Consider the following 25,922-nt stretch of genomic DNA (forward strand, 5'->3'; position numbering starts at 1 on the left):
TTATGTTTTTTAATGTTTGTTAGTATGTGTTATTTATTACTTTGTAATTTGCATGACTTTTTCTTTGTGTGTTATTTAACTTTAGCATATCTATTTTCAGTAGACAAATATTATATTTAATATTTAACTCTCACAAGTTCCAAGGTGTTATATGCTCTTTCGTACTTTGAAATGGGGTATTTAGTAGCTTACCATATGCCTGAAATAGTTTTGTATTGTGCTTAGAATTATGACCTACTCAAGACCTATACCTACAGCTTTAGGATCACCTTCCTGTTATAATATTGGTTCCTGCTAGCTTGCTTATTCATTTATTTGGTAAAAACTACATACATACCAAATTCTTTATTTGTAGTTAGGTTAGTTTTGCTCATTTATTATTGATTAGCTGTTGTAATTATTGTAAATAATATATTGTAATGAAAGTTATGGTTGTGATTTATTGCAGTTGTAGATTTGTTTTCATTAATGGTCAGACTTGATTTACAAGATATTAGAATGTTTTGGGCTAAATATGAAATTGGCTGAAAAAACAAATTAGACTGAATTTCACAGAGTCTAGTACATAATAAGCATCCAAGGCTCGAATTATCTATATTCAAGAGTAATGAATTTTATAGGTATTTCAGATTACAGTATAGTTCGGCTATTTTTATGTATTTAAAAGTAATAATTTAATGGGTATTTATTTACATTAGCGTGACCACGGAAAATGGACTTTTTTCATGGGTTGGGCATTTATAGCCAAATATTATTATCACAGGTGCATATGAACTGGGGGGAAAGTATATTATTGTATTATATTGATGCCTTTCGGACATTATTGCGTTAAGGAGCAGGGGCATCACGTGATTTGTAATTCGACTTTTGCAAGCTCGAGTTAATTTTTTTTCTAAAAGAGCAAGCAGTGCGCAGCACTGCGCAGCGGGCAGGCATCATTGACAGGATTAACGTATACTCGTCTTTACGAATTGCTTCCACGTGAGATACCGAACATCCAACTCAAAGGTGTGCCATTACCACTATTGAACTAGGACGTTAAGAATAGACGTGGAGGAACAACAGTAGTTCAAAATGGCGTCCCTTCTTTATTTGAGAAGGGCCGGAGTAATACCAAACTGTCAAATATGGATAGTGTTGCCAGAGGTATGATAATTATCGTAAAGGTACGATAATTTCATTGATTTTATGCGCCGGTAAGATACACGATGGGTAGTTATTATCGTACTATGAAAGATTTTTGACAAATTTATACAAGTAGCATAACCAAAAGTTAATTATAACCTAATTTATTATACGAACATAACATACTTTTTCATTAAATTTGTTTGGTACGATTATTTTACATTAAAGTACGATAATTTCTTGTTGTTGGTATGGTAATCGGTTTTTAAAATCTGGCTATACTGAGTTTGAGCAGACGCGGAGTTATAGGAAACTGCCAAAAACAGAGTTTTCAAAGGATCTAAAAAATCGTAGCTCCTTTGATTTTCGTTGCCAATGAATTTTTTCTTCAATATTGTTTTCAGGAAAAATTGTAGTTTTCAGAAAAAAAAAATGAACATACCTTTCCATGGTCACGGTTAATGTAAATTGATACCATTTAATGATGATAAAAAACCATTTAGGCTGTGTGTATTTATAAAATGTAACAGAAGAAACAGTGTAACATTTACATACTTTTTACTGTTTTGTAGGATAAACATTTGTGACACAAATAAAACATGTACATGCGGCCATCACTGATGGGTAGTATTAGTGTCTGTAACAGGTTAATCAGTTGCTACCTATATCCGGAATACTGTTATTTCAGTAACAGGTGGGCTGAAGGATTTGGTGTTCTCATAACGCCTCTGGTATTTGGTTACTCTGTAACCTGTAACAGCCGAGGCGATTTTGTGCAAGCAGTGGGGCTAGGAATGGAAATATTACGCTAGGGAATGTTATTAAGCGATATAAGTAGGTTTAGACTAGGTTTTCATAAATATGTTACTATATTTGTAGTACCAAAGTTTAGGGTAGAGTACGATAAGCGGACCCGGTTTTTTATATTGATATTGGCAAACGATATTACGTAATCATAACCATCGATATAACCAATTGATAACTTACTGATTAATTATTTTGAACAATTAACCTAATCTATATCAAGAGCTGTAAACACTTTCAAATAATATACGTAATCATATTATTATAATTATTATATATACGATTACGTGTATATATAACAATAATAATTATTATCAGACATACAAGTAATAATATATAATTACATGTGTATAATTATAAACAAATCAATAATTAATTACATACACCATATGAATATGTGGCTCATCATTATTTTTGAGTTTTCCTGTTTGATCGATCTCGTTCTGGTTTGTTTATTATTTATGTCTTTTCTTAATTATTTATGAGTTTGCCCATATATTCATATTTTAATTTAAAAAATATGATTGTTATTTAGAACTATAGATACTTTTATATCAATTGATAGTCTAGGATTCAAGATGCGAATATTTTTTTCCCCCTTCCTGAGGGAAGAGGACAGTTTGTCCCCGCACTTAGTCCTAAAAAGGACCTTTGCGCCTCCCTTACTTTAATTTGTGCCCTCAAAGACCGAGGCTTTTGCAAAAACCAATCAGATTTAAGGGCTCCTATTCTCTAATGTCCTTGGGGCTGAGAAGATATGTGTTCAAAATGTTCCCCTCTAGAACATAGTCTCTACAATGGCAGGACAATCCAACCAAATGTGCTCCGCTGACTCCTCCTCTTCTCCACAGAGTCTACATTCGCTGCTCTGACTGAGGCCTACCTTCATAAGATGCTTCCTCAGAGGGCCATATCCTGTCAACATTCCTAATATCAGTCTTATATCCTCCTTATTCTGGTCTAGGAGAGCTGTCCACCCTTTTGCATAAGGAGAGATAAACATTTTGGATAGTCTTAAACCTGAGGCTCTACTCCAATTCTTGTGTCTTGTCCTCTTTTCCCAATCTTTGACCAGAGCTTTAATGTTGGAGAAGGCTATCCCACAACCTGGCTCAGGCCCCACCAATGTGGATTCTGCTCCCTTTTTGGCGAGGATGTCCGCTTTTTCATTCCCATGAATACCTTCATGACCCGGTACCCAACCGAGTGTTACTCTGTTATTTGGGTACTTTGGGATTATACCGACCACACCAGTATGAAGAACACAAAAATATAAATTTATAGAAATAAACATGATAGAACGAAAAAAACAACTCTTTAATTACAAAATTACAAACTTACAAGCATTTCCAGGTATTGTGATCGGTATTGTTGTCGCTGTTATCTTATCTTTCTCGAGAATCCCGATTACGGCAGGCCGCGCGGCATCACATGATTTGCACTATACATAATTGCCTTTCCATTACAATTCAATTTATATTTCTGATCAGCCCGTCTAGAATTTGATATTTTACTGATAGGTACTATCTCGAGGGATGTTTTTCTCTTGTCGACATCAGCGCGGGGCAGCACCAAAGGTGCTGTCGAAGCCCGCGCTGATGGCCGGAGGCACTCGCATTTTGGGTGGCGGAATGTGATCAAGAATAAAAACAAGTTTTGAGTGTTTTTTCAATAAAGAGTTTAGTTTTAGTTTGGTAATGTTTGTTGTTGTTGAATTTTTGTGTTTGGAGAAATGTAGAGGTAAAACACGGAAGTACAACAAAGCGACGCACCAGCTGAACGGGCGGCGAGACTCTGCAATCACGTTATCTACTAGACCGCTCGACTTTGACCTCTGTCTGAGGATGGGGAAGGGTTTGCGATAAGACAATTCCTGTTTTATATTGACGAAATATTGTTTTACGCTAATCTAGTAATCTGCAAAAGCAAAATGTCGAATAACGATTCATGTCTGGGTGTGGTCGGTATAATCCCAAAGTACCGTTATTTGTTGTCAGCTCTGCTAGAGCATTCCTGCATTCCCAGACCGCTTTCGAATCAATCGAACAGGTATCCAGTGCCTTCAGTGCAGCCTGACTATCAGAAAGTATTAGGTATGATAATCCTTTTGTCCTCAACTGTGTGAGTCTTCTGGAACATGAGTCTATTGCCATGACCTCCGCCTGAAAAACCGTGGCATGTCTTCCTAGGGGCACAGCCATGTCGACTCCAGGTCCATGTATTCCGTATCCTGCCCTAGAGTCTAGGAGTGAACCACCAGTAAAAAACTTCAGGACTCCTTTTGTAGGGTAGGCCTCCCTTTTAATCCATTTCTCCCTACTTCCGATAGAGACCGTATATGGTTTTTCAAAGGAGTATTTCTTAACCATAGCATCTGATACTTTGGTTAGCATTTCAGCCTCAGGAAATTTTTCCAATATCTTCATGTGGCCTTCTAAGGAAGTAGCATTTATTACCTTTGTTCCTAGAAGCTTCATTGCGCTCATCGCAGCTGTTCTCATCACCTCCTGGCCAAGAGGAGTGTACCCCAGAACCGCTTCCATTGCTAGTGTTGGGCAGGAGCTCATCGCTCCTGTGATGCTTAAGCAAGCTAACCTTTGAAGACTCTGTAGCCTTTTTGCAGCTGTTGTTTGTTCTACCTTCGGCCACCACACTAAGTCCCCATTCAAATCCAAAAAGTCTCATACAGGCCCCAAGGGCCATTATTGCTTTGGATATCCTGTTTCTAATATGGGAGTTCCAAGTGAGCTTTTCATCCAGGATTAAACCCAGGTACTTCACTTCCTTTGTTTGGTTAATGCTGATTCCCTCCAGGACAGGTTGTGCTATCTGGAATTTTCTTTTCCTGGTAAAGGTAATCATATTTGTTTTTTAATGGGTTGATCCGCAGACCTTCCCCATGACACCAGTTACTTATGAAGTTAAGTTCTGTTTGTAATAGGCGTTCCAGCCTGCCTTTGTTTTTCCCTTTAATCATAAGCACTAGGTCGTCCGCATAACATAGTAGCCTTATTCCCCTCTTCTCTGCTTTGCTTAGGAGATCATCCACTACTATCGCCCACAGGAGAGGAGACAAGACTCACCCCTGGGGGCAGCCTCTTTGGGCCGTGATCGCGGCAGATTCGTCTCCGTACTTAGCTTTCACCTGTCTGCTTTTTAGGAGGGCTACTATCCATTTGACTACATCTGGGGAAACTCCAAAACGTTCCATCGCAGTCTCCATGGATTGATATGCTACTCGGTCGAAAGCTCCTTCAATGTCCATAAAGACGCTGACTAGGGCTTCCTTTTTTTCGAAGGTATTCTCCACCTCTCTCACTAAACTGTGGAGAGCAGTAGTGGTTGATTTTCCTTCTATGTAGGCATGTTGTGTGGGACTAAGTGGGTGTTCCAGTAATATTACATCCCTTATGTGTCTATTTATTATTTTTTCCATAGTTTTCACCATGAAGGAGGTTAGGCTTATGGGTCTGTACAAACTGGGTTTTGTTGGATCCCTGTCGTTCTTCCTCAAAAACACCACTAGTGCTATCCTCCAGTTCTTTGGTATGTATCCTAAGACGAAACTGCTTCTAAACAGAATGCTAAGAGTATTTAATAGTATATCCAGCCCCTCTTGAAGAAGGGCTGGAAAAACTCCATCCGCCCCAGGAGATTTAAATATGGCTTAAACGATCTTATAGCCCATTTAATTCTTTCATGTGTGAATAGTCTGTTAGACTGCTGTCTGGCTTTTGCCACCTCCCGACTGGATCCCCCCCTGATTAGAGAATATGTGTCCTCATTTCGAGTTAGGTGACCCCCCGGGAAGTGTCTCCAGAAGTAGTTCTAAGGTCTCCTTCCTGTTCATTGTTAGGTCTCCATTGTCCTTTACTAGAGTCCCCATAGGATTAGTATGCTCCGTTTGGAGAGTTTTTTGAAGCCTGGATGCCTCGAGAAGACTGTTAATGTTTTTACAAAAATTTCTCCATGTTCTTCTTTTATTCGTTCTAAGTTCTTTTTTATATTCATTTTGGGCCTGTAGATAAGGGAGCCAATCGTCTGTCCTTTTTGCCCATTTTAGTAATTTCCTCGTTTTGTTTCTTAATGTTTCCAACCTCCCAGTCCACCACGGCACATCCTTCTTCAACCAGTTTTGCCTGGGAGTGCAGTTTTTCTCCTAGGTCTTTATTATAGCTTGCTCTACTATTTGTGCAGACCTTTCTAATTCAAATTCACTTTTCTGGAAGGGTCCTATTTCTTCCAACTCTTCTACTAGGGACTCTCGGTATCCTCTCCAGTTGGTAGATTTAGGAACCCTGTGGGTCACGTATCTTTCCCCTATCTCCTCTATGTCGAACCTAATTGGGCAGTGGTCCGATAGTGAGGCCTCCTTAGAGACGTGCCACCTTACAATGTTTATGTTTTTGAGTCCTGTAGATAGGGTTATGTCTAGGACTTCTTTCCTATTTCTAGTTATAAAGGTTGGGCAGATGCGAATATTAGGTATCGTTGATTAAATTCTTCAATATAAAAAACCGGGTCCGCTTATCGTACCCTACCCAAAGTTTAAAATAACCTTTACAAGCGCCCGTGATATGAGCTTGAATTTGGATACTATTTTGAGGGATGTTTTTTTTCTTTTTTGAGTTGCCAACCCGCACTTCTGGAGAAAAAAGAAAAACTTCCCTCGAGATAGTACCTAAATTCTTGCTCAGATCGCGTGAGTGCTTATACAGTCTCAGTTTACTTGCAGTTTAGTAAAGTCATTTCAATAATTACATGATGCTAATACTTAGATTAGATCGGCTGTTAAAGTGTTACCATGGTAACAGATTGCATGAACACAATATCTCAACACGTTATTTTGTAATATTTAAGTTATTCACAAATAGCAGTATTTTCCACTGTAGCGGCCATTATTCAAATACATGATTTAACTTTTTTTAAATTAATTCCGAACAATAATGTCGATTGACTTATATTGTAGACTTTCAAGGTTCTATTATAGTGAAGCTGTATTTTTATACGTAAATAAATACACGTTTTAAGTTATAGAAAATAATACAACTTTATACTTATTGTGAGCAGCATTGTATGCCTACTTACAATTATTTACAGAGGGTAATCATGTCTGACAGCAGTTAAAATGTTTTAATATCCACTGATATTTGATTCAATTGGAATTTTGTGTGCTTATCATACTGCAGCCATTTCACATTATTTAATATTACAATTTTCTCCCTGAACAAAATAATAAAAAGTCAAATGGAATGAAAAAGTTGCAGTATGATAAGCAGCCACCATGATATTCTAATCATTGATATTTCTGATTATTATCTAAACTACCGAACAATAACAAACCAAAATTAAAAACCTAATTATGGTTACACTACATCATATTATCATTGATCAATGTAATTGAATGTATTGAATTTTCAATATTCATGAGTGTTTAAAAATATTGAAAACAAAAGGTCAAACCAAATTATGTAACAGTTATTTCAAATAACTAATAAATAAATAATAGTTCTTCTAGTTTTACACCTTAAAAATTAATATATTAATCAGAAGTAAAAAATATATCTAGGCTATGTACATTTATAAAATGTTACAGACAAAACAATGAAACATTTATTTGCGTTTTACCAATTCCAAGTATAAACGTGACTTTAATCCTTGTGACACAAAGAACACATGAACATCACCATTGCACTTATGCCATTACTCAAATACACACACATGATTTTGCTTGGAATTAATTTAGAACAAAAATGTTCAACTGAATTACGTTACAGGCATTTAAAATTGTGTTATAGTGAATCTGTATTTTATTGAATTGAAGATTATATAAAGTAACCAAACTTTATTTAAACTATGTTTGAGCAGCGTAGTACTTTTAATTAATTACAATTATTTGAAATGTCTGACAGCATTTAAAAATGCTTGAGTGTATCACCATCATCAAAGTCATTATCTTGTAACCATTTTAAACATTTTTCAAAGTTTAAAAATACATTTTGAAACAAAAATAGCATAGCATGTTCTTGCTGATTTCACAAGCATAATTATTAATTATGAATATATATATATCATAATATATATATATATATGTCAAATGTTTTTATATTCAATAGTTTAGATAATTCTAATTGATAATTTATTTGATTGTGGTGGTAGCTGCTTATTGTTCTGCAGTTGATTAATAATTTAACGATGAATTAATAACTATTTTACTTGTATTTATGACATGTAACAAAATGGTGTAAAACTTACTATTTTGAAGGATAAGCTTGTGTTTTACAGTTTGTGACACAAATAACGTAAGGTTATCGCCATTGTAGTTGTGGCCATTACTCAAGTTACCACACAAATGATTTTATATTGTTTGAATTAATTTTAAACTATAATTGTTATAATACTTTAAAAACAGCTAGATTTTAACTGATTGTCCAATAACTAATAAGAATGATTTTGTACTCGATACTTTAGATATTTCTAATCTGTAATTGAAATTGATTGTTGTAGTATATACTTATTATATTGCAGCTGATTAAAACTAAACTAGACTAGGGAAGTTAGGGACAAAGATGGACATTAACCCTTTGACTAGTAATCCCGCAACAAACTCGGGAGCGCCCTACGTGCAGCCCGCAGTAATCCCGATAGCCGTGCGGGAAGCACTATGGGGCTACACAGTTTTCACAATAATGTCATATGATGAATAATCTCTTGCTTCAATATAAATGCGATCTAGTAGAATAAATAAGAAACAGTTTCAAGTAGTTTTCGTCGTTCCCACCAGAATGCAGTTGTTTTTTTATCTATTTCTTTCAGACCCAATCGACGGTATTCAGGACATATGACGGTATTCAATCAGTTGTTCGAAGTAATCAGCTTGAATCTATTTCTGTTTGTAGTGAATACTGTTTTTTAGTGGTTGTAACCTCACTTCTACATTACCGGTTGCCTTGATTGTAAACGTTTTTTCTTGTGTATCGGGAGTAAATAAACGTGGCTGTTTGTGTAATTACTGATCACGTAAAATGGTGTGAGAAAGAAATTACAGATGAATTGTTGGCTAAGATGCTAGGCATTTCCAGCTACCATCCCTTGCTACAGATAAAATGGACAAAAGAGAGCATGATACGTGTGCAGATAGCGCCGGGACACGATATCCGGGATTGTGACGTTACGCTATGTGTGTCCGACTGTTTTCCGCTGCTTTTCATACCATCAAAGATTTCTGAGGAGATTTGTGTAATGTATGTTAATAAGTTTTACCTATCAATGTGCCATATTATGTTTATGATAAAATACTGAATATCTTATCTTATTCCCATATTTTGTAAATATAATAAACATTTGTGCATAATTAGATTATGAGGGTAGGCTGAAAGGTAATGCACAACATGCTTGTAAAACACGATTGAAGTGAACTATAGAAACACGCCTGGTGTCATTCGAAAGTACCATTCCTCCTTTACACGCATGTGCAGTTTGAAAAACCGTGCGCCAATCCATTGTATTGTTAGCAGCGTAACCATGCAGACGGATTCAAATGCTTATGTCAATTAGATGTAAACAACGTGCTGTTATTGAATTTTTAACTGCTTATAAAGTTAATCCTACTGAAATCTATAGTCATTTAAAGAGTGTTTACGGTGACGATGCTGTTGATAGATCGACTGTCAATCGATGTGTGATAAAATTTCATTGTGTTAATAGGCAGCCTTGAGCCAATGATCTTGCAACACAGTAACGCTTGTTTCGCACACACTTCACACGCAACTGAAGGAGGCATTGAGAAAGCTGAAGCTTTGAACCAATTCCACACCCTCCCTATTCCCCCCAATCTGGCCCCCCGGATTTTTATTTTTCCTCTACTTAAGAGAGATCTCAAGTGTACTCATTACACTTCAGACAATGTGTTGAAAGCAGCTATTGCGCCCTGGATTCGAGAAAAATCCGAAGAATTTTTTTCAGTGACGGAATAACAAAATTTGTTACACTTGGGAGAAAATGTGTTAGTCTTAATGGTGAATTTTTTAAAAAAAAATTAAATTAATGATTGTGGAGCTTAGGAATCAGATGCCATACAAAATTTTCCTTTGACAAACCATTTAGGATTGTGATGCCTCCTAAGGACGATGGAAGGAAACCTCTTCCACCAGTGGAACTTGAATGGTTTTAAAGATGGTTCTAAAACAAAAAGTGGCACAGGCACTGGAATTGGGGGGGTTGAGATCATGCAGGGAGCTTGTGGTCCCTATGGGTCCTTATCCTAACAGTTAAAGGGTTAAAGAGTGGTATTAACGGCTGCAGTTATAGTAAGTGGCCACCACCGCAATTAAATCTTGTTTAGCCAAATTAATTGATTAGAAATACCTAATCTATGGAATACAAAAACATTCTATCATTAAAGTTATTTACAATTGATTATTGTCACCTCTTTTTAATGTATGGAATAACAGTTATTGTCCAAAATAATTCAAACAAATTAAAATGATTTGTGTGACATATATTAGTAATGGCCCACAATTAAAATAGCATTGCAAATGTGTTATGTGTGTCACAAGTTATTAGATACATTTATAATTAAAAATACCCTGTAGTATATTAATAACTGGCCACCGCAACAATCGAATCATTGATATTTATGACTATCTAAACAACCGAACACTACCAAAACCCAAAATATCAAAACGTATTACGTTGTAGGTATTTCAAATTATAGTTCAGCTATAGCTGTTTTATATCTGGAAAAGTAATAATTTAATGATTAATTAAAAACTATCTAATGTGTGTTTAAATAGATGTAACAAACAAATCAGTGTAAAACATACTTACTTGTCAACACTAATGAAGAATAACCTGAAATATCTGACAGCTTGAGACACAAATAATGCACCGTTGTAATGTGCGGCCACAACTCAGCTACCACACTGTAAGTTTACTTTGTTTATATTGCAAACAATGTTGTTATTTAATACATTAAAATAGTTGTATATAATTATAATAAACATTTTTGTATTTGATAATATGGGTATTTCTGATCGATAATTTGGTTTCGCTGATTCAAATTGACGTGGTGGCCACTTGTACTGCAGCACGGAACTCACTTTTCTCATATGGAGCAATGTTTCCTTGATATATATCTGTTCTGTGCGTCATTTTATCTTGTGGCTGTTTATCAAGTCATATTGATCATTACATATGTCAACTGTCGTGCCAGTTTTGTATGTAAAACAACAATAATAATTCAAGGAGATTTTGGACGAAAAGAATGGTGGTAGACTATGTATATGACAATTACCTGAATTAGAGAAATAGAGAATACATTTTCATGTCTAGCTACCTCCGGCCATCAGCGTGGGCTGCCTTGCACATAGGGCGATGAATGGAAAACATTCCTTGGGATAGTACCTACCACTAAAAGATGTATATAGTATATCCAGTAAATTCTGTATGGTGACTGTATCAACTTCAATTTCTTTAACACTTTTACCCTTGGAAATATTTCAGAGGCATGTTAACCATGTCTCAGAAACATCTAGCCTTCATTAATCAATCAATCATTTATTGTCAGAACACAAAGTGTATAACAACATCACCATTTAAAGGATGACAACAATCCACACTAACCCATAATTATTAAATACAAATACATTTTAAAATTTAACCCTTTAAATACATGTTTTATTTACTATATTGAAGTTTTTATAAAGTTTTTTTTTGTCATTTTGCAAGACATTGTCAAAACAATGAATATTTTGTTTAATAGAACTAGGCCTAATTTTAAATTACAATTTAACGGTTCTAGGTGTAAAATTAACTAAAAATTTATAAAATACAGTGATGCCAAAGGACTAAAACCAGGTTAAAAGTTACCCCTATACATCAAAGTACTCACACTATACAAGCATTTTTCAGTTAACCATAACTTAATAGTGGTTTTAAACCTGTTTTAGGGACATGCCTTTGATGTCACTAGATAATGCATTGAATAACTTAATGCCCTGATGTACAGAGCTGTTTTGATGCTAAGAGTTATTACATCTTTTTGTAACAATATTTAGCATATTCCGTGTTTCATAACCATGACCAAAATGGAACCTTGCGGAACTCCATGGCGGTACATACAGAGTGCTAGAAAAGTTGTTTGTTTAGGAACACGGTTTGACATCTATTTTCTAAATATGATTTTAATAGGCTTACAACAGAATTACTGAAAAAGTAATAAGGTAACTTATTCACTAAGATGCTGTAGTCCACAGTGTCAAAGGCCTTGGACATAAAACAGGATCTAAGAACTACACTATGATGGTTCTCAATACCTTCATAGGAGTTGATTATTACTTGTTGAACAGCTCCAACAGTGCTCTTCTTAGGTCTAAAGCTAAACTGACTTTTTGACAACAAGTTGTTGTTTTCCAAAAAGTGCACAAGTTGACCATGTAAGTTAAAAGTCGATCCAAGACTTTGACACTGTGGGCACAATAGATATAGGCCTATAACTGTCACACAACTCCTTTGCTCCCCTTTTGTGTATGGGTATTATCTTACTAACCTTCATTAAATCAGGAAAAACACTCTGAGTGATATATAAATTGAATAAATAAGTGAGGACTTCACAGATAAAAACAGAAGCAATTTTTAGAATGGCAGTATTTAGTCCACAGACATCCAGGCATGCGCTTTCTCTTAGTCCATTTATGGCTTTAAAAACTTCTTCCACAGTAAAAACATTAATATTAAAACTATTTACAAATCTATTAACATCACAGTTGACACTATTTACATAAAAGCTATGGTCTTCTATACTACAAGGCACCTTGGTTCTAATATCATTTACACAATCCACAAAATATTTATTAAATTTATCTGCTGTCAAAGAAACTGGTGTGGGCAGAGGTGTACTGTTACTCTTCATACAGCAATTGATAATTGACCAAGCGGCCTTGGTTTTGTTCAAAGAAGTATTTACCATAATTACAATATGCTTAACTTTGCTTTTTGAATTTCATCTTGACAGAGCTTTTAACTGACATAACTATTGTAAATCTTGCCATCAAGATCTATACTATTCTTTAACAAAAAATACAGCCTATCTAGAGATCCCTTTTAATAGAAACAAGACCCTCATGATAACAATTGCTACTTTTGCTTTTTCTCCTAGTTGTGCTTCCACCAAACTTAGTCCTAAATGGCAAGGAACTATTTACAGCCCACATGAGAGAATCAAAGAACAATTGAAACTTATGATTTACATCACTACCATTACTATATACTTCAAGCCAACTTATTTTCTTTAAGTAATACAAACATATATTTTTGTTTTCACAGTTTAGTACTCTAGAATGACTGACAGGTCTGAAAGGTAGGTTAGATTGTATTTCAGTATCGATACATGCCTTAAAAACTATTGCATTGTGATCAGATACACACCAATATGTACTACAGTCGCTGTCCATCTGTCTGGATGCAATGAGGTAAAATGTTGTCGATACATGTACCGCCCCCATCAGAAGTGGCATTACGTCTTGAAATTTCAACTACTGCTGGAGTCAGATTAAAACTGTTTATCAAGTTTTGAAGTTGTAGAGTTTCACTAGTGAGAGACATAAAATCTATGTTGAAGTCCCCAGCCAGAATAAGATTGTAGTTCCCACCATAGAGACTGGAAAAAAACATCATGTAGCTCTAGGAAAGCTAGGTGTTACCTTGTGGTGGACGGTAGAATGACACAACCACAGTTTTGAAATCACAAAGGAGAACTGCTGCCGCCTCAAATTGAAGCTCTTCAACCACTGATGGAAGTCTGTCGTAGATCTATATGTTCCTTTATGAAGATTAAAGTTCCTCCTCGCTGTTTGGTTTTCCTACAAAAATAGCTGACAGCACCATAGCCAGGCATAACAAGATTGCTGATATCATTATCGGAGATCCACTGTTCACATATACACATAAAATCAAGATTGTTATTATCAGCCACTAGTTTAAGAATATCAGTTTTATTTATCAAACCTTGTACATTCCATCAGTGAAAAATTATGCTTGTGTAGGCCTAAGTATTTGGTACCAACACGGTCTTCATCTCCAAAAAGAATTTTTTGAAGCATCAGAGTTGCTTTGTTTGAATATCTAAAGAGACTTATGTAAATACCTACAGGCCAAAAATCTGCATCAAACACCTTAGTCCACAGTGATAGGGGAACACCAACCTTAAAGGAACTCTATCTTAGACGTATGTTTTTTAGCTTGGTTACCTCATAATTAGCTTTAGCACTGCCATTTAGATACTCTTTGATATCAGATACATTTTGAGAAAATCTTGAAACAAAAACATGTCTGTACCTTTCTACTACTTTTAATTTGGCATCAGTCACAGTTGCATGACCAGTTAAAAACTTATATTTGTTAGCACCAGTCTTGCGCTTATGCATATTGTGCTTTTTTATATTTAACCTCAACAAAACCATCATTGCTGTCACTTTCCTCCAACTCCGCTGAATTAGGCCTAGGTGGTAACACTGCAGAACTTCTAGTCCGTTGATTTATTTTGATAACCCTCTAAATCTGATGCACTGTGAGATTTACATAGGTCAATAGTCCGACCAGATTCACGCTGGTCTACACTGTCAGATTTTCCAGATGCAGACATAACACGTCTGTTAGAGTTGTCACACTATTATACCTATCATAGGATAGGAAGAGTTAGTATTTTTGGAGGTAGATTTCAGTATACTAGAGTAAGAAACTCACTCGCTGTCATTTGGCGTAGTTAAAATGTCACCAATTGCCTCTGTGTGGCCTAGAAGAACGGATGATAACCTCACATTCTCTGATTGAAAGAACCTAATCTTTTCTTGAAGTTCTCGCATATTTTTTGTCAGATCAAAAATTTGATCAGTCAAAATTCTAATACGTACAATACAGTCACACGAGCGATTATACACTCAACTTTGTCAGATAAATTAGACAAGACACTCACAGTCCTCTCACGTTGCACCAACCATTTATAGTTGTCACACACAAAATGGGATTTTTCGTCTTTTGAAAACAAGAAATCTTTCTTACTTTTCCCGGCACACATAAAGTGGAACGACTTCATACAGTTTCCTTCACACGTAAGTCCTCCTGAGCTACTTGTAACTCTTTTTGGACAAGCTCCACATATTGAACTTTAAGTACCAGAAGCCATCTTCAATGAAAATACTACTGTAGTGCAACTGATAATATAATACTCTATAATATGTCACATGTATTATTTATTCATTTTCCTATCTTCTTGATTGTATGAAAATATTTCAATATATACTGGATATTTTTGTTTCAATAATGTTATAGTTGTTTGTAAACAATGATGGACAAAAGTCTGTAGCAGAAAATAAAACAGCTGATAACCAGTGGTTGACCTTGACCAGCACAACTGAACAGGTATATTGGTTCAAATAATTGGTGCAGTTTGAGACAGGAAGCCACCAAACTAGTCATGATAAATCGACTACTTTTCTTGTTTTTTTAATAAAAATGAAAATCATCAAACTTACATAAATTGTGCAGTTTAGTATTTTAGAACATATTTATTTGACATTTTATAATGAACCGTCTCTATTTTACTCTTTAATTTAAAGGTTTTAAGCCAATAAATTCACTAACAAAAAATCATGTGTTTAACAGAGAACATGTAAGTACTATAGTTAAATTAATATTTTTCACCCAAAACGTCTAGATAAAATGGATACTATTTATCCAAAATGTTATCTGTACCGCACTGAAACAACCTGTTATATAATTCACCAATAAACAATAATTTAAAAGAACAAAACTTTTAAAAACTAATGCACCGATGTAAGGACTGTTTCTTTCCTTAATTTTTTTCCATCAATACTGAAGACACAGGGTATTTTGTAGGATCTCAGGACCAAATTAGTAAATTTGCAATGTTTCAGTTTTAAATTATTATAAATTTATTATCATATTTTCATTGATATTTATTTTGCTACGCTTGCAATAAACTGTTCTAGATATACTAATGTAAGTTACTAAAAACGTTTTTTACATATGGAAATATTGTTTTGAAAATAAAACATTTAAAATTTTTACAATTTATTATGAAACGAGGAAAACAAATTGTCAGGGAATTTAAGCTGTATTGAGTTACCTTAAAACACAGAAATTCAAGTCAATGTGTATCAAATATGTGTGATATAAGACTTTTTCAAAAACATTGCATTTTCATACTTTATATGTGGTTATAAAAGGTTGTATACACTATTATTGACTATATAAAATTCTTTTTACATGCCTATGTGATACAACAGTTCTTTCTGTATATCGCAATAAAATTACGAGTACATGTTTGAAATCCAAAAATTTGGACGTTGGGATCGGAAGGGTTAATATTAAAAAAATATTACAAATGTAACTTTTTAATTATGTTTGAGATGAAACCAGGATTTGGAAAGACTAAATAATGAAAACTATTTTGAGAGAAGCCCGGTCAGTTAAAGATGGGACAGAAAACGGCAGTTGCCGGGCTGGTCCTAACCCTCTGCACAGGAGACGATTACTTTGCCTTTCAGACCCAATCACTAATTGCTAATATTATAATAGAATATGTTGATGTATTATTTTTACTTTATTATGATTTTAAAATTTTTGTTTTTTAAATTATAAATTCAAATAAAAAAGTTGTATTTTTAGAGATTGTATATTTGCTTTGACTGATGCTCCAATCAGCCCTGATCTCTATAAATTTTCTTGTAAAGTCAAGGCTGTTTATCAACTTATAGTACATTTTAATGTTTTAATGTTTGTTTCAGGTATTTGAGAAACATTCTTTTGATAATCTAGTAATTGCTAACAGTTGGGAAAATATATAAGACAGAACATATTTTAATAGGTAGACAACAGTGTTACTATATTTGAGAATTTAATATGATGCCCAGTCAAATTGAAATTTCCCATTTGGAAAACAAAACCAACAGTTTATGTACTTCAACTGTTAAGCCCAATGTTGTTAATGCCAATCTACATGACCTCGATACCAACTCTAAAGACATCGGATGTCACAATAGGAGGAACTTGCATGAAGTGGTACAATCCAGTAAAACCCTTGCAGTGTTTCAAAAACGCAGTTTAAAAAGTGACAATTATTTCTGTAAAAAAGTGGATGACGAAAAGCTAGTGTCCACTGAAATAATCCAACCTAGACATTTAAAGTTTGGTAAACCTTCAAATACAGAGCTGTGGAAGATGAGACAAACCGATGACCCCAACCTAGCAGGTTATAACCCGTTTAGAGGAGACTTCAATATTGAATTCAACAATAGTGCAGAAGGTATGTTGTGCTTGGCTGGTATGTTGAATGATTTCAGTAATGACAAAGATAATACAAATGAAAATGAACGAAAGCTATTGGAAGAGCTGCAGATAGCTTTGATAGAAGGGTACAATTTACAGCTTGTAGAAAGGCAAAAAAGGAAAAATGTTATAAAAAAACTAGGACTGATCAATCAAACAGGCACTTACCAGTGGTACACCAGATATGAGGTAAGTCTTATTATTGTTATTTTTATATTGTTTATTTATAAGAGGTGTTAAAAAATTTTGGAAACGCGTAATAATATTTAGTTTAATTTGTGATAGTAAATCTGAGCAAATTAATACAGGACATAAATCAGCACTTTTCTATAACACTGATGATTCTCCACCTCTTAAAGATTCTAGATACTATTCTTTATTTTTAAAATAGGTATTATGTTGCACATTTGTTTTGAAATAACTAAAATTACATTCTGCTGTGACAGCCTGGAGATTATGGACATTTTCAATTGTCGATTTTTGTTGAAGTGCTTCCCACTAAAGGTTATGTTTTCAAGTGGCAAAAAGGTAGAAATTTCTCAGATCAAGAATAATTTAAATAAATTCACTATGATTCCTAACTTATGCGTGTCACACCACTCATAAATGATATGATTTGTTTAATTTAACATAGATTTTAATTATGTGTTAGGTTAGTTATTTACCTGATTTGATGTTCAGCCTACTGAGTCCAAGAATAGCTTTGCAGGCTTATCAATTGGAAATCAATGAAGCTTTAGCTTGTCTCAGACCTAAGAGGCTTTCCCGGTAGAGAGAAATCCTCTCACAGCCATCAATTTTGTGAACCGTCTCATTTCCCACAATCCGGTCATGTCCCAGTGCCCACATCAGGGTAACTTTGTTACATATAGCTAGGGATTTTGAGTAATATTTGACAATGCCAGACCACTTTGGACACAAAGGTGCAGCTTGGTGGTTCAATACGATATAGTTCTTAGCCCACTTTGGTTTCCTACATTCATTGATCCAGGCACACAAATCAACTGCAATCATTTCTGCTTGAAAGACGGCCAGGAAGGAACCAAGGGCCTTGCTCGAGCAAAGTGGTAGCCTTAGAAGAATTAATACAGAACCTTTTTTTAAATATAATTACATTGTCAAGGATTTTTTTGTTGGCCTACAAAATTCCCAAAAATAACAAAATTAACTTTTTGAATTTGTGAATAAATTTTGATAACTTCATAATCATACTAGTTATCACTGTAATCAAACATTCAAAGCACTGAATAATGATAAAATTGAAATCATGAAAATATTTCAATTATAATTTAGTATGTATTTAATTAAAATTACACTAACTATAAATACAGTATAACTTAGAAATATAAACCTGTACATTCTTAAATTAATCTGAGAATAAACTATTTAACTACATTATTTTTTTGTAATGTATGTCAAATGCTGTTAAAAAACATACAAATTAATTATCAGTTAATCATAAAATTAATAATAACCAAATAGTTGCCATATCATTATTGTGGAACAGTGTTTGCTCCGCTTACAGATAGATTTGTAATCTACATATTGCAGTGTGTAAATGTAAACAATGCTTTATCTATGTATATGTATGTATTATTATGATTATTGCGCTATGATTATTGCTGGACATAATGAAATGTAATACAATATGTAAAACTTATTTTTATGTATAGTAGTTGAAACAATGCAATAATGAATGTGCAATATAATGCTGGAATGTTAACAGTTGGGCACGGCGTTGTAAATTAATCATGATCATGACACTGCAGTTGTAGGTTTAATAGTAGTTTGTTGAAAAATTTAGTTAAAGCATTAACTTTAACTGTCTTTTATAATAAAGTTAGAGACATGATATTTATTCCCTAGAAAAGAGTAACATTTTTTATGGTTGCCATAAAAGGTTTTTCCTATTACACTACATACGTGAGGTAAAACAAGACATGTAATTGTTTAAACCCGTTCCAAATAATTGAGGTTGGACCAGAATAGAATCATAGGGTCTTTAAACATGTCTTCAGTCATCCTAGGTGCTGCTGTCTGCTTGTGTTGATTCTTTTTTGGGTTTTTTATATGGGTCATTCACAGTCCGTGAAATGGATACACACAGAGGTAGATGGTTAAAAAAAATAATTTCTACAGGACCAAATACTTGACTGTGCTTAGCCACAATTCACAGATTCTCCCATTATCTGTCTGCTGAACAGATATAACTCAAAATTCCTCTTAATGTCTCCCATAAAATCCAAGAAATCAAAATTTGACTGTAAACAATGTACATTGGCATGGCTGTGTAATGCAGGCAAGTCTAATTATTGATTAAATTTGGGAAGGGATGAAGACAGCACCAGTTATAGCACTATGTGCCGAGTCACCCTCAATCCGTCCATGATAGAGCTCATAGAGCCACAAGAAACATTTTCAGAAACTATGATGAAATGTAAAAGCATTTTAGGCACTACAGAAGTAATAGAATGTCTAGAAAGATGAAGATATTTTGGTAGGGCCAACATTTTTTGTGTTTTAAGGCATTACCATTTGAACATTTTGAGTTGGAAGGACACACTGCCTTCAAGAGGCGTAACTTAAATATTTATAAGGTCAGAAATTATATTTCATTGTTCTCAAAATATCTACTAAGTTTTATTTCTTTATGTGGAATCGTTTAAAAATTAAAAACTATGGTGAACTTTTCTACTACCGTGTCTTGGAACAAAAAACCTGTTGTAGATGTTGTGGTTGTGGGCGGTGATAGATTAACTTTCATTTTATATGCACAAGTGTAAGGTGTGTGATTGCTGTTAGTTATTTTATTGTTATACTCAACAACTGGACCCTTACCACAGTTATAAGCTCCAAAAATGTTCTTGCAGAGTAGTTTCATATCCATCTGGATACCATTTAGATAGTTAAATCTTTTTACTTGTAGGGTGCACTGGGCAAATCAGTGTGGAAGAACTTGATCCGTTTCTCTCGTCTAATGGATGTAGACAAAACCGAACATCTTTACGCCAGTCTAGAAATCATGAATGAGCAAAGAGCATTAGTAAATAAACTAATCTTTTATCGAACTCAACATGGTATAACTACTAAACTAGGAATGAAGGTTTTTGAAATGGAAAGAAAAAAGAGAGAGGAGCCGTTTGAAAGGGTTGATATCCGAAACTTGGCTCTGCCGACTACAGTAAAGAGAAAACAAACAACCCGACAAATATTTCATTTACCAAGGTAAGTCAAGAATATTTGTTTTATTGTTACATCTTAATCATAGAAATGAGAGGTTGGTGGCATAGTTAAAGTATTAACACTGTCAGTGTCACAAAGAAATTTTAATAAGTAATATTTGATCACATCACTGATAAGTAAATATAGTTTTATATTCCGACCGACTACATTAATGCATTTTCCACATAATGTAGCTACGGTAGGAAGGGTTGATTTAATTTAAATGTTTGATTTGGCTCCAGTTCACGTTACGTATAGAAAACTTGGTTGCTCCATTGTGCTTAGGTTGTTCGTGCTTAGAGATTGTGGCAAACATTGTAATGCACTCAATTATGAGCCTGATGAGACAATGAAACTGCCACTTCACCTATTTGTAGATGTCTCATATGTCTAAATGATGTAAAGGTTCATTTTGAGCTTCTTCATCGCCGACTTTCTTTGGATCCCTTCAGACGAACATGAATTCAGATTCCAGGAGTCAGATACAAGACACTGCAATAAAAGGAAGGTGAACTGGAGCCAAATTCAACATTAAAAATGTATTTTAATCAAGATTTCCTTGGATAACGCTTACATCTCATTCACATCTCCCATGGTCAGCATCTAACTCCCAACTGCTATTCGCGGGGATGCTCCTTGAGATAGTTCCTTACTTTATCTTGTGACTTCGGTGACCAATCCAAGGCCTTTTTCATGAACACCTTTTACGAGCAAGATATAATCCCTGAATGTTTTATGTCTCAAATAAGAGAAGTTATTTTTAATATAAATTTAGATTAATATTTTGTATTCCTATTAAAGTCAATTTTTGTTTATTTTTAATTTGTTACAAATTGTTCAAATAATCTGATGCAAGACTAGAAACCACGTGTTTAATATCACCTGTTTATGTTACAGTATTATCTCCCATTCATTAAAATAAATTATTGTTTACATTTTATTTACTACAAATTTATTTAAGTAATATGATGTAATAATAATGATCTGTTACAATGGTTTAGTCATGAGCTGAGAATGCCTTGATTTGTGAAAATTTTCCTTAGTCCGATTTTGAATCCCGATAACTGGAAAGGTTCTGCCTTGGAATTCTGTATACTCCATCAGTGTTTAACACTACTGTTTCCGTAAAAAAACTATAGAAATAATTTTTCAGCGATTCTGTTTGTTTTTAGGTTGTTCAATTCAAATTTTAAAGTGTATTATGTAAATGTTCCAAATATGTTTAGGTACAAAGATCTATCAGTGAAAGAAGCTGAGTTGTGCTCCACCATCGGACTGGTTCCTGTGTTCTACCTGGATACAAAAGATCAACTGATTTCAGACTGTAAAAAAACTAACGGCATCCTACTGAAGAGAGCACGGAAGTTAGTCAAGATTGACGTCAACAAAACAAGGAAAATATTTGACCTATTAATGGAACAAGGATTGATCTGGCCTCCAGGTAAATAAAACATAGTAATACTCAGAGCTTTCAAATACAAGACATAAATATAGCAGAATAACTTTCGTATATTCTACTAATTACTGTTGAATCTTGTTAACTTGAATATCAAAGGATTTCCGTTTTGATTTGAGTTAGTTGTTAAAATCATTTTAGACAGAATAATTTTAATTTATTGCATTTATTATTAACATACAAAATGTAAATATATATATATATATATATATATATATATATATATATATATATAAGTTTACATAACTAAGTTTTTTGTTTTACTCAGCTATTACAATTTTGCTTATAGTAAAAAACAGTTTTGTGAAACATAATGTAAATATAAGTTAGACAGCAATAAACAACAACAACAACAGACATTGTATACTGAATTGTTGGGAATGATTACCAGATAAAGTTTTGTTTTTGGATTTGATAAATGGCTAAAAGAAAAAACTACGTAAAATCCAAAAAAGAAATAAATATATAAATTGAAAGATCCTCTTTCTAGTAAGACAATAAACTACTTCAAATAGTTTCAGCTGCTGTTTCTAGATCACATAATGATCTGCACGGGAACCATAATAGGCTGCTAATTGATTGGTTGCATACTATCACATTGAACAATAAATGTGAGTTAGGATTATAAACCCCTATCCTTAACCTTAAAATATTAACAAACATGCTTAATGTTAAAGTGCTATATACTATTCCATTTCTCTAAAATTAAAATAATTCAATGACAAAACAATAATAAACTTTAGCTTAAAACAACTAATCATGAATATTAAATTGAAATACACACATATTTTCTTTCCTATTATTAGACACATTCGTTTTCATTCAACTTTCTTTCCAATGCTCCAGTTCCATTTTTATATCCCCTAAGCCTCCAACATTAAGTCCTGACCTCCATTCCGAATTGAGCATGCCTAGTTTGAAAGAGCATTCCACAACGATAGGCAGAAATAGTGGATGGTTTTACTAAAAATTAATTAGTCGGAATAGATAATAATGTGCCATTGGAAATTGGAAACAACAAATAAGTGGGACAGTTTGTATTTAAAAGAGTATGCAAAGGAGTGAGTTCATGAGAGTTTTGAAGGTGGATGATTGTTTAAAGCACATAGGTTCTGATTTTCATATTTAGGAGCTATACAAAGTCTGTCATTGAAGACATTAACATGATGGGATTAACGCTCCAAATATCTATAATTAACGTATATTTTAATAATTAAAATAAACTCTAATTATTAGAGTTTAGTTTCATTCCCCAACATCAGCTGTTTGTTTCTACATTGTGGAGCTCATACTCCATCTTGATAATTATGCTATCTATCATGCTGAGCTAATAAACTTACACTAGGAACTGAGGCAGATCATACCTAAAATATTATTGTGAAGTTTTCTTTTATACTTCTGTCCACTGCTGTAATTAAAAATCATAATAAAATATATATGCAGCTCTGATCATTGATAGTGCTTTCTCCTACGAGGTGTGGCTGAAAAGTAATGGGACTGATATTTTATTTGAACTATTTAAATTTTTTTTACGCTTCAAAGTAGTTTCCCTGGGCAGCTATATAGCAGTCGAGCGTTGTTCCCACTCTCCATAACAGTGCTGGAAGGTTTCAGCTGCTTATCGCCTGTAGTTCCTCACTTACGCTCTGTTGGATGTTTTCAAAAGGTACCAAGAAGACACCCTTGCAAGTGTTTTTTTTTTTTTTCATCTTAGGAAACAAAGAGGACACAGGGACTGAGATCAGGTGAATAGGATGACTGAGGAGTTACAGGAATACCTTTGTTGGTCAAAAACTGGTTGATAGAAATGCCGTGTAACAGGGGGCATTGTCATGATGGAGTATCCAACGGTCTAAAATGTCCGATCTGGCAAGGACTTCTTTATAAAAGACTTGGTAACAGGTTGTCCTGGAAGCACAAATTTTATGTGATCTATCCCCCTGCTACCAAAAACAAATAAGAATAGTCTTGATTTTTTATTATTCATGCGAGCTTTTTCGGTCAAGGAAATTTGGAAGTATGCCAATCTTTACTTTGTCGCTTTGTCTCGGGATCATACTCAAAAACCCAAGGGTCATTTTCTAAGCTGTAGAGAACATCAAAACACACATTCTTGCAATTATCTTTTTGTTCAATTTTCAGGTTGTTGATACCGTCTTGGGACACATTTTTCTCATGCCTAAATCTCGTATCAGAATCTGATGAAAAGTGGAACAATTCAAACTTAACATTATTAGTCTTAATTTAAGTTGACGGTCTGACCTCACCAGAGCCCTCACTCGTTCGATGTTATCATCAGTTTTGATATTGAATGCCTCTCAGAACGAGCTTCATCTTCAACTAACTCTTGGCCCTCTAAAAATGCCTTATGCCACTGAAAAACTTTTGCTCTTGATAATAAATGTTTCCCATAAGCTTTTTGCAACTTAATAAAAGTCAAAAGTCGCGGATTCACCGAGCCTAACACAAAGCTTTCAAAACACACCACACTAGAAACACTTCACTTATCGCATTTTAACGGATTACGTAGCAACTGGACAGGGTTGAAACTTGTACTGGGTCTTTGGGAGATAAAACAATAAAAGAATCAAGTCCACTTAATTCATTTTAAGCTTAAAATGAACATATATTCTGATTTTGTTTCAGAAACAGAAAACAAAGAGACCTGATGAAGTTCTACAAAAAAAGAAGAGCACATTATGAAAAGTAGTGTCCTTCAGCTTTTATAAGGTCCTGAGCGAAGATGATAAACAGGGTGTGCTCAATATGTACAGACTAAGGCCCCGTTGTAGCTGAGCAGCAAGAGCGACGCGTCCACAAGCGCGACAGACGCTGCACCTGACGAAGACCGAGGCAGATGACGATGCCGCTCTATCATGTCACCAGTGTAGTGCTACCAAATACAAACCTGTTTTATCTTGAAGCACGACCAACAATAGTGACGGTCCCTCTTGCTGCTCAGTGAGGTCACTCAAATTACTTACCATGTGTTTGTACCTGTCGCGCTTGTCAGTCACATTGCTCTTGCCGTTCAGCTAGGATGGGGCCTAATAAATCTCTAAATTTTATGGGGCAGCTTAACAGTTTTTAATTTAAAAAGGATAACTATATATTTTTTTGCACAAAAAGTGACTTGTTATCTCCTTTGGGAGACTGCCTTTGAAGAGGAAGCCAAGGTTAAATTATATTATATGAGCATCCAGGTGAAACTAGTGCAATGTGCAGTTTAAAAATTCAAACCTTAATGTACATGTTATTTTATAAATTATTAGATTGAAATAGTTCATATATGTCTTTGTGTGTACATGTATGTATGTATTAACCTTTAGAGACCGTATTATTATTATTATAATTATTATATAATATGTAATATACTTTAGTAATTTATTATATTAGTATTATGTTAAATAACATGTATTTTAGTTTGTACATTTTACTTATTTTATAAATATTTATGGGAATTATATTTATTTGTTATTCTATTGCCTGCCAAATGAAATTCATTTTAGATTTCAAGTTATAATCAGATGAGTTATTCAATTTGTTGAATTTTAAGTAATTAAATAAAAACTATTCTAAATGTGATTTAGATTAATTTTGATTCCATGACAGGTTCATGAAAACATTTGGTATTTTTCTTTACTAAAGGGTAGCCATTTATTGTTTTACAATATTGGTCTGTATTTCACAACAATCCCCTGAGATTACAGTAATCATTAGTTCTGTAATTTCCTTGTGTAAGCGTGAATGCTACTGTTGGTGCTATATTGTACACTATCATTTAATTTCTATTTTATTGCATTTATACAGCCAATCATTCATAATATAATGTAAACATTATTAATAATAGTAATTAATAAAGGTAATAAATACTACCTCCTCAGGAAGGTCACATGAAAATGACGCAGGAATTTCCTGACGCTGAAATGCTGACCAATGTGTCAGAAGTAATGGTTAAGAAATACTC

General features: G+C 34.1%; 1 protein-coding gene across 4 annotated transcripts; it reads left to right on the plus strand.

Annotated features, from left to right (window-relative positions):
• LOC124354037 (transcriptional adapter 2A) lies at positions 1–25,922 on the plus strand. Of its 4 annotated transcripts, none has more exons than XM_046804194.1 (5): positions 1–18; positions 16,737–17,466; positions 20,204–20,502; positions 21,726–21,940; positions 24,602–25,922. In XM_046804194.1, exons 2-5 carry the CDS (start codon positions 16,852–16,854, stop codon positions 24,622–24,624), a joined length of 1,152 nt encoding a protein of 383 aa, XP_046660150.1. In that variant the 5' UTR covers positions 1–18; positions 16,737–16,851; the 3' UTR covers positions 24,625–25,922. The 4 variants fall into 4 exon arrangements, with proteins under 4 accessions (XP_046660150.1, XP_046660149.1, XP_046660148.1 ...); XM_046804193.1 differs by lacking the exon at positions 1–18 and adding an exon at positions 67–318; XM_046804192.1 differs by lacking the exon at positions 1–18 and adding an exon at positions 10,725–10,855.

The sequence above is a fragment of the Homalodisca vitripennis genome, chromosome 2 (genome assembly GCF_021130785.1).
Source record: "Homalodisca vitripennis isolate AUS2020 chromosome 2, UT_GWSS_2.1, whole genome shotgun sequence".
Taxonomy (NCBI): Eukaryota; Metazoa; Arthropoda; class Insecta; order Hemiptera; family Cicadellidae; genus Homalodisca; species Homalodisca vitripennis.

Bases quoted from the DNA above. Each gene is read 5' to 3' on its own strand.
- LOC124354037 (XM_046804194.1), top strand. From the start codon at position 16,852: ATGATGCCCAGTCAAATTGAAATTTCCCATTTGGAAAACAAAACCAAC. The intron at 20,503-21,725 runs GTAAGTCAAGAA...AAATATGTTTAG, and splicing joins CAAATATTTCATTTACCAAG to GTACAAAGATCTATCAGTGA. The intron at 21,941-24,601 runs GTAAATAAAACA...ATTTTGTTTCAG, and splicing joins AGGATTGATCTGGCCTCCAG to AAACAGAAAACAAAGAGACC.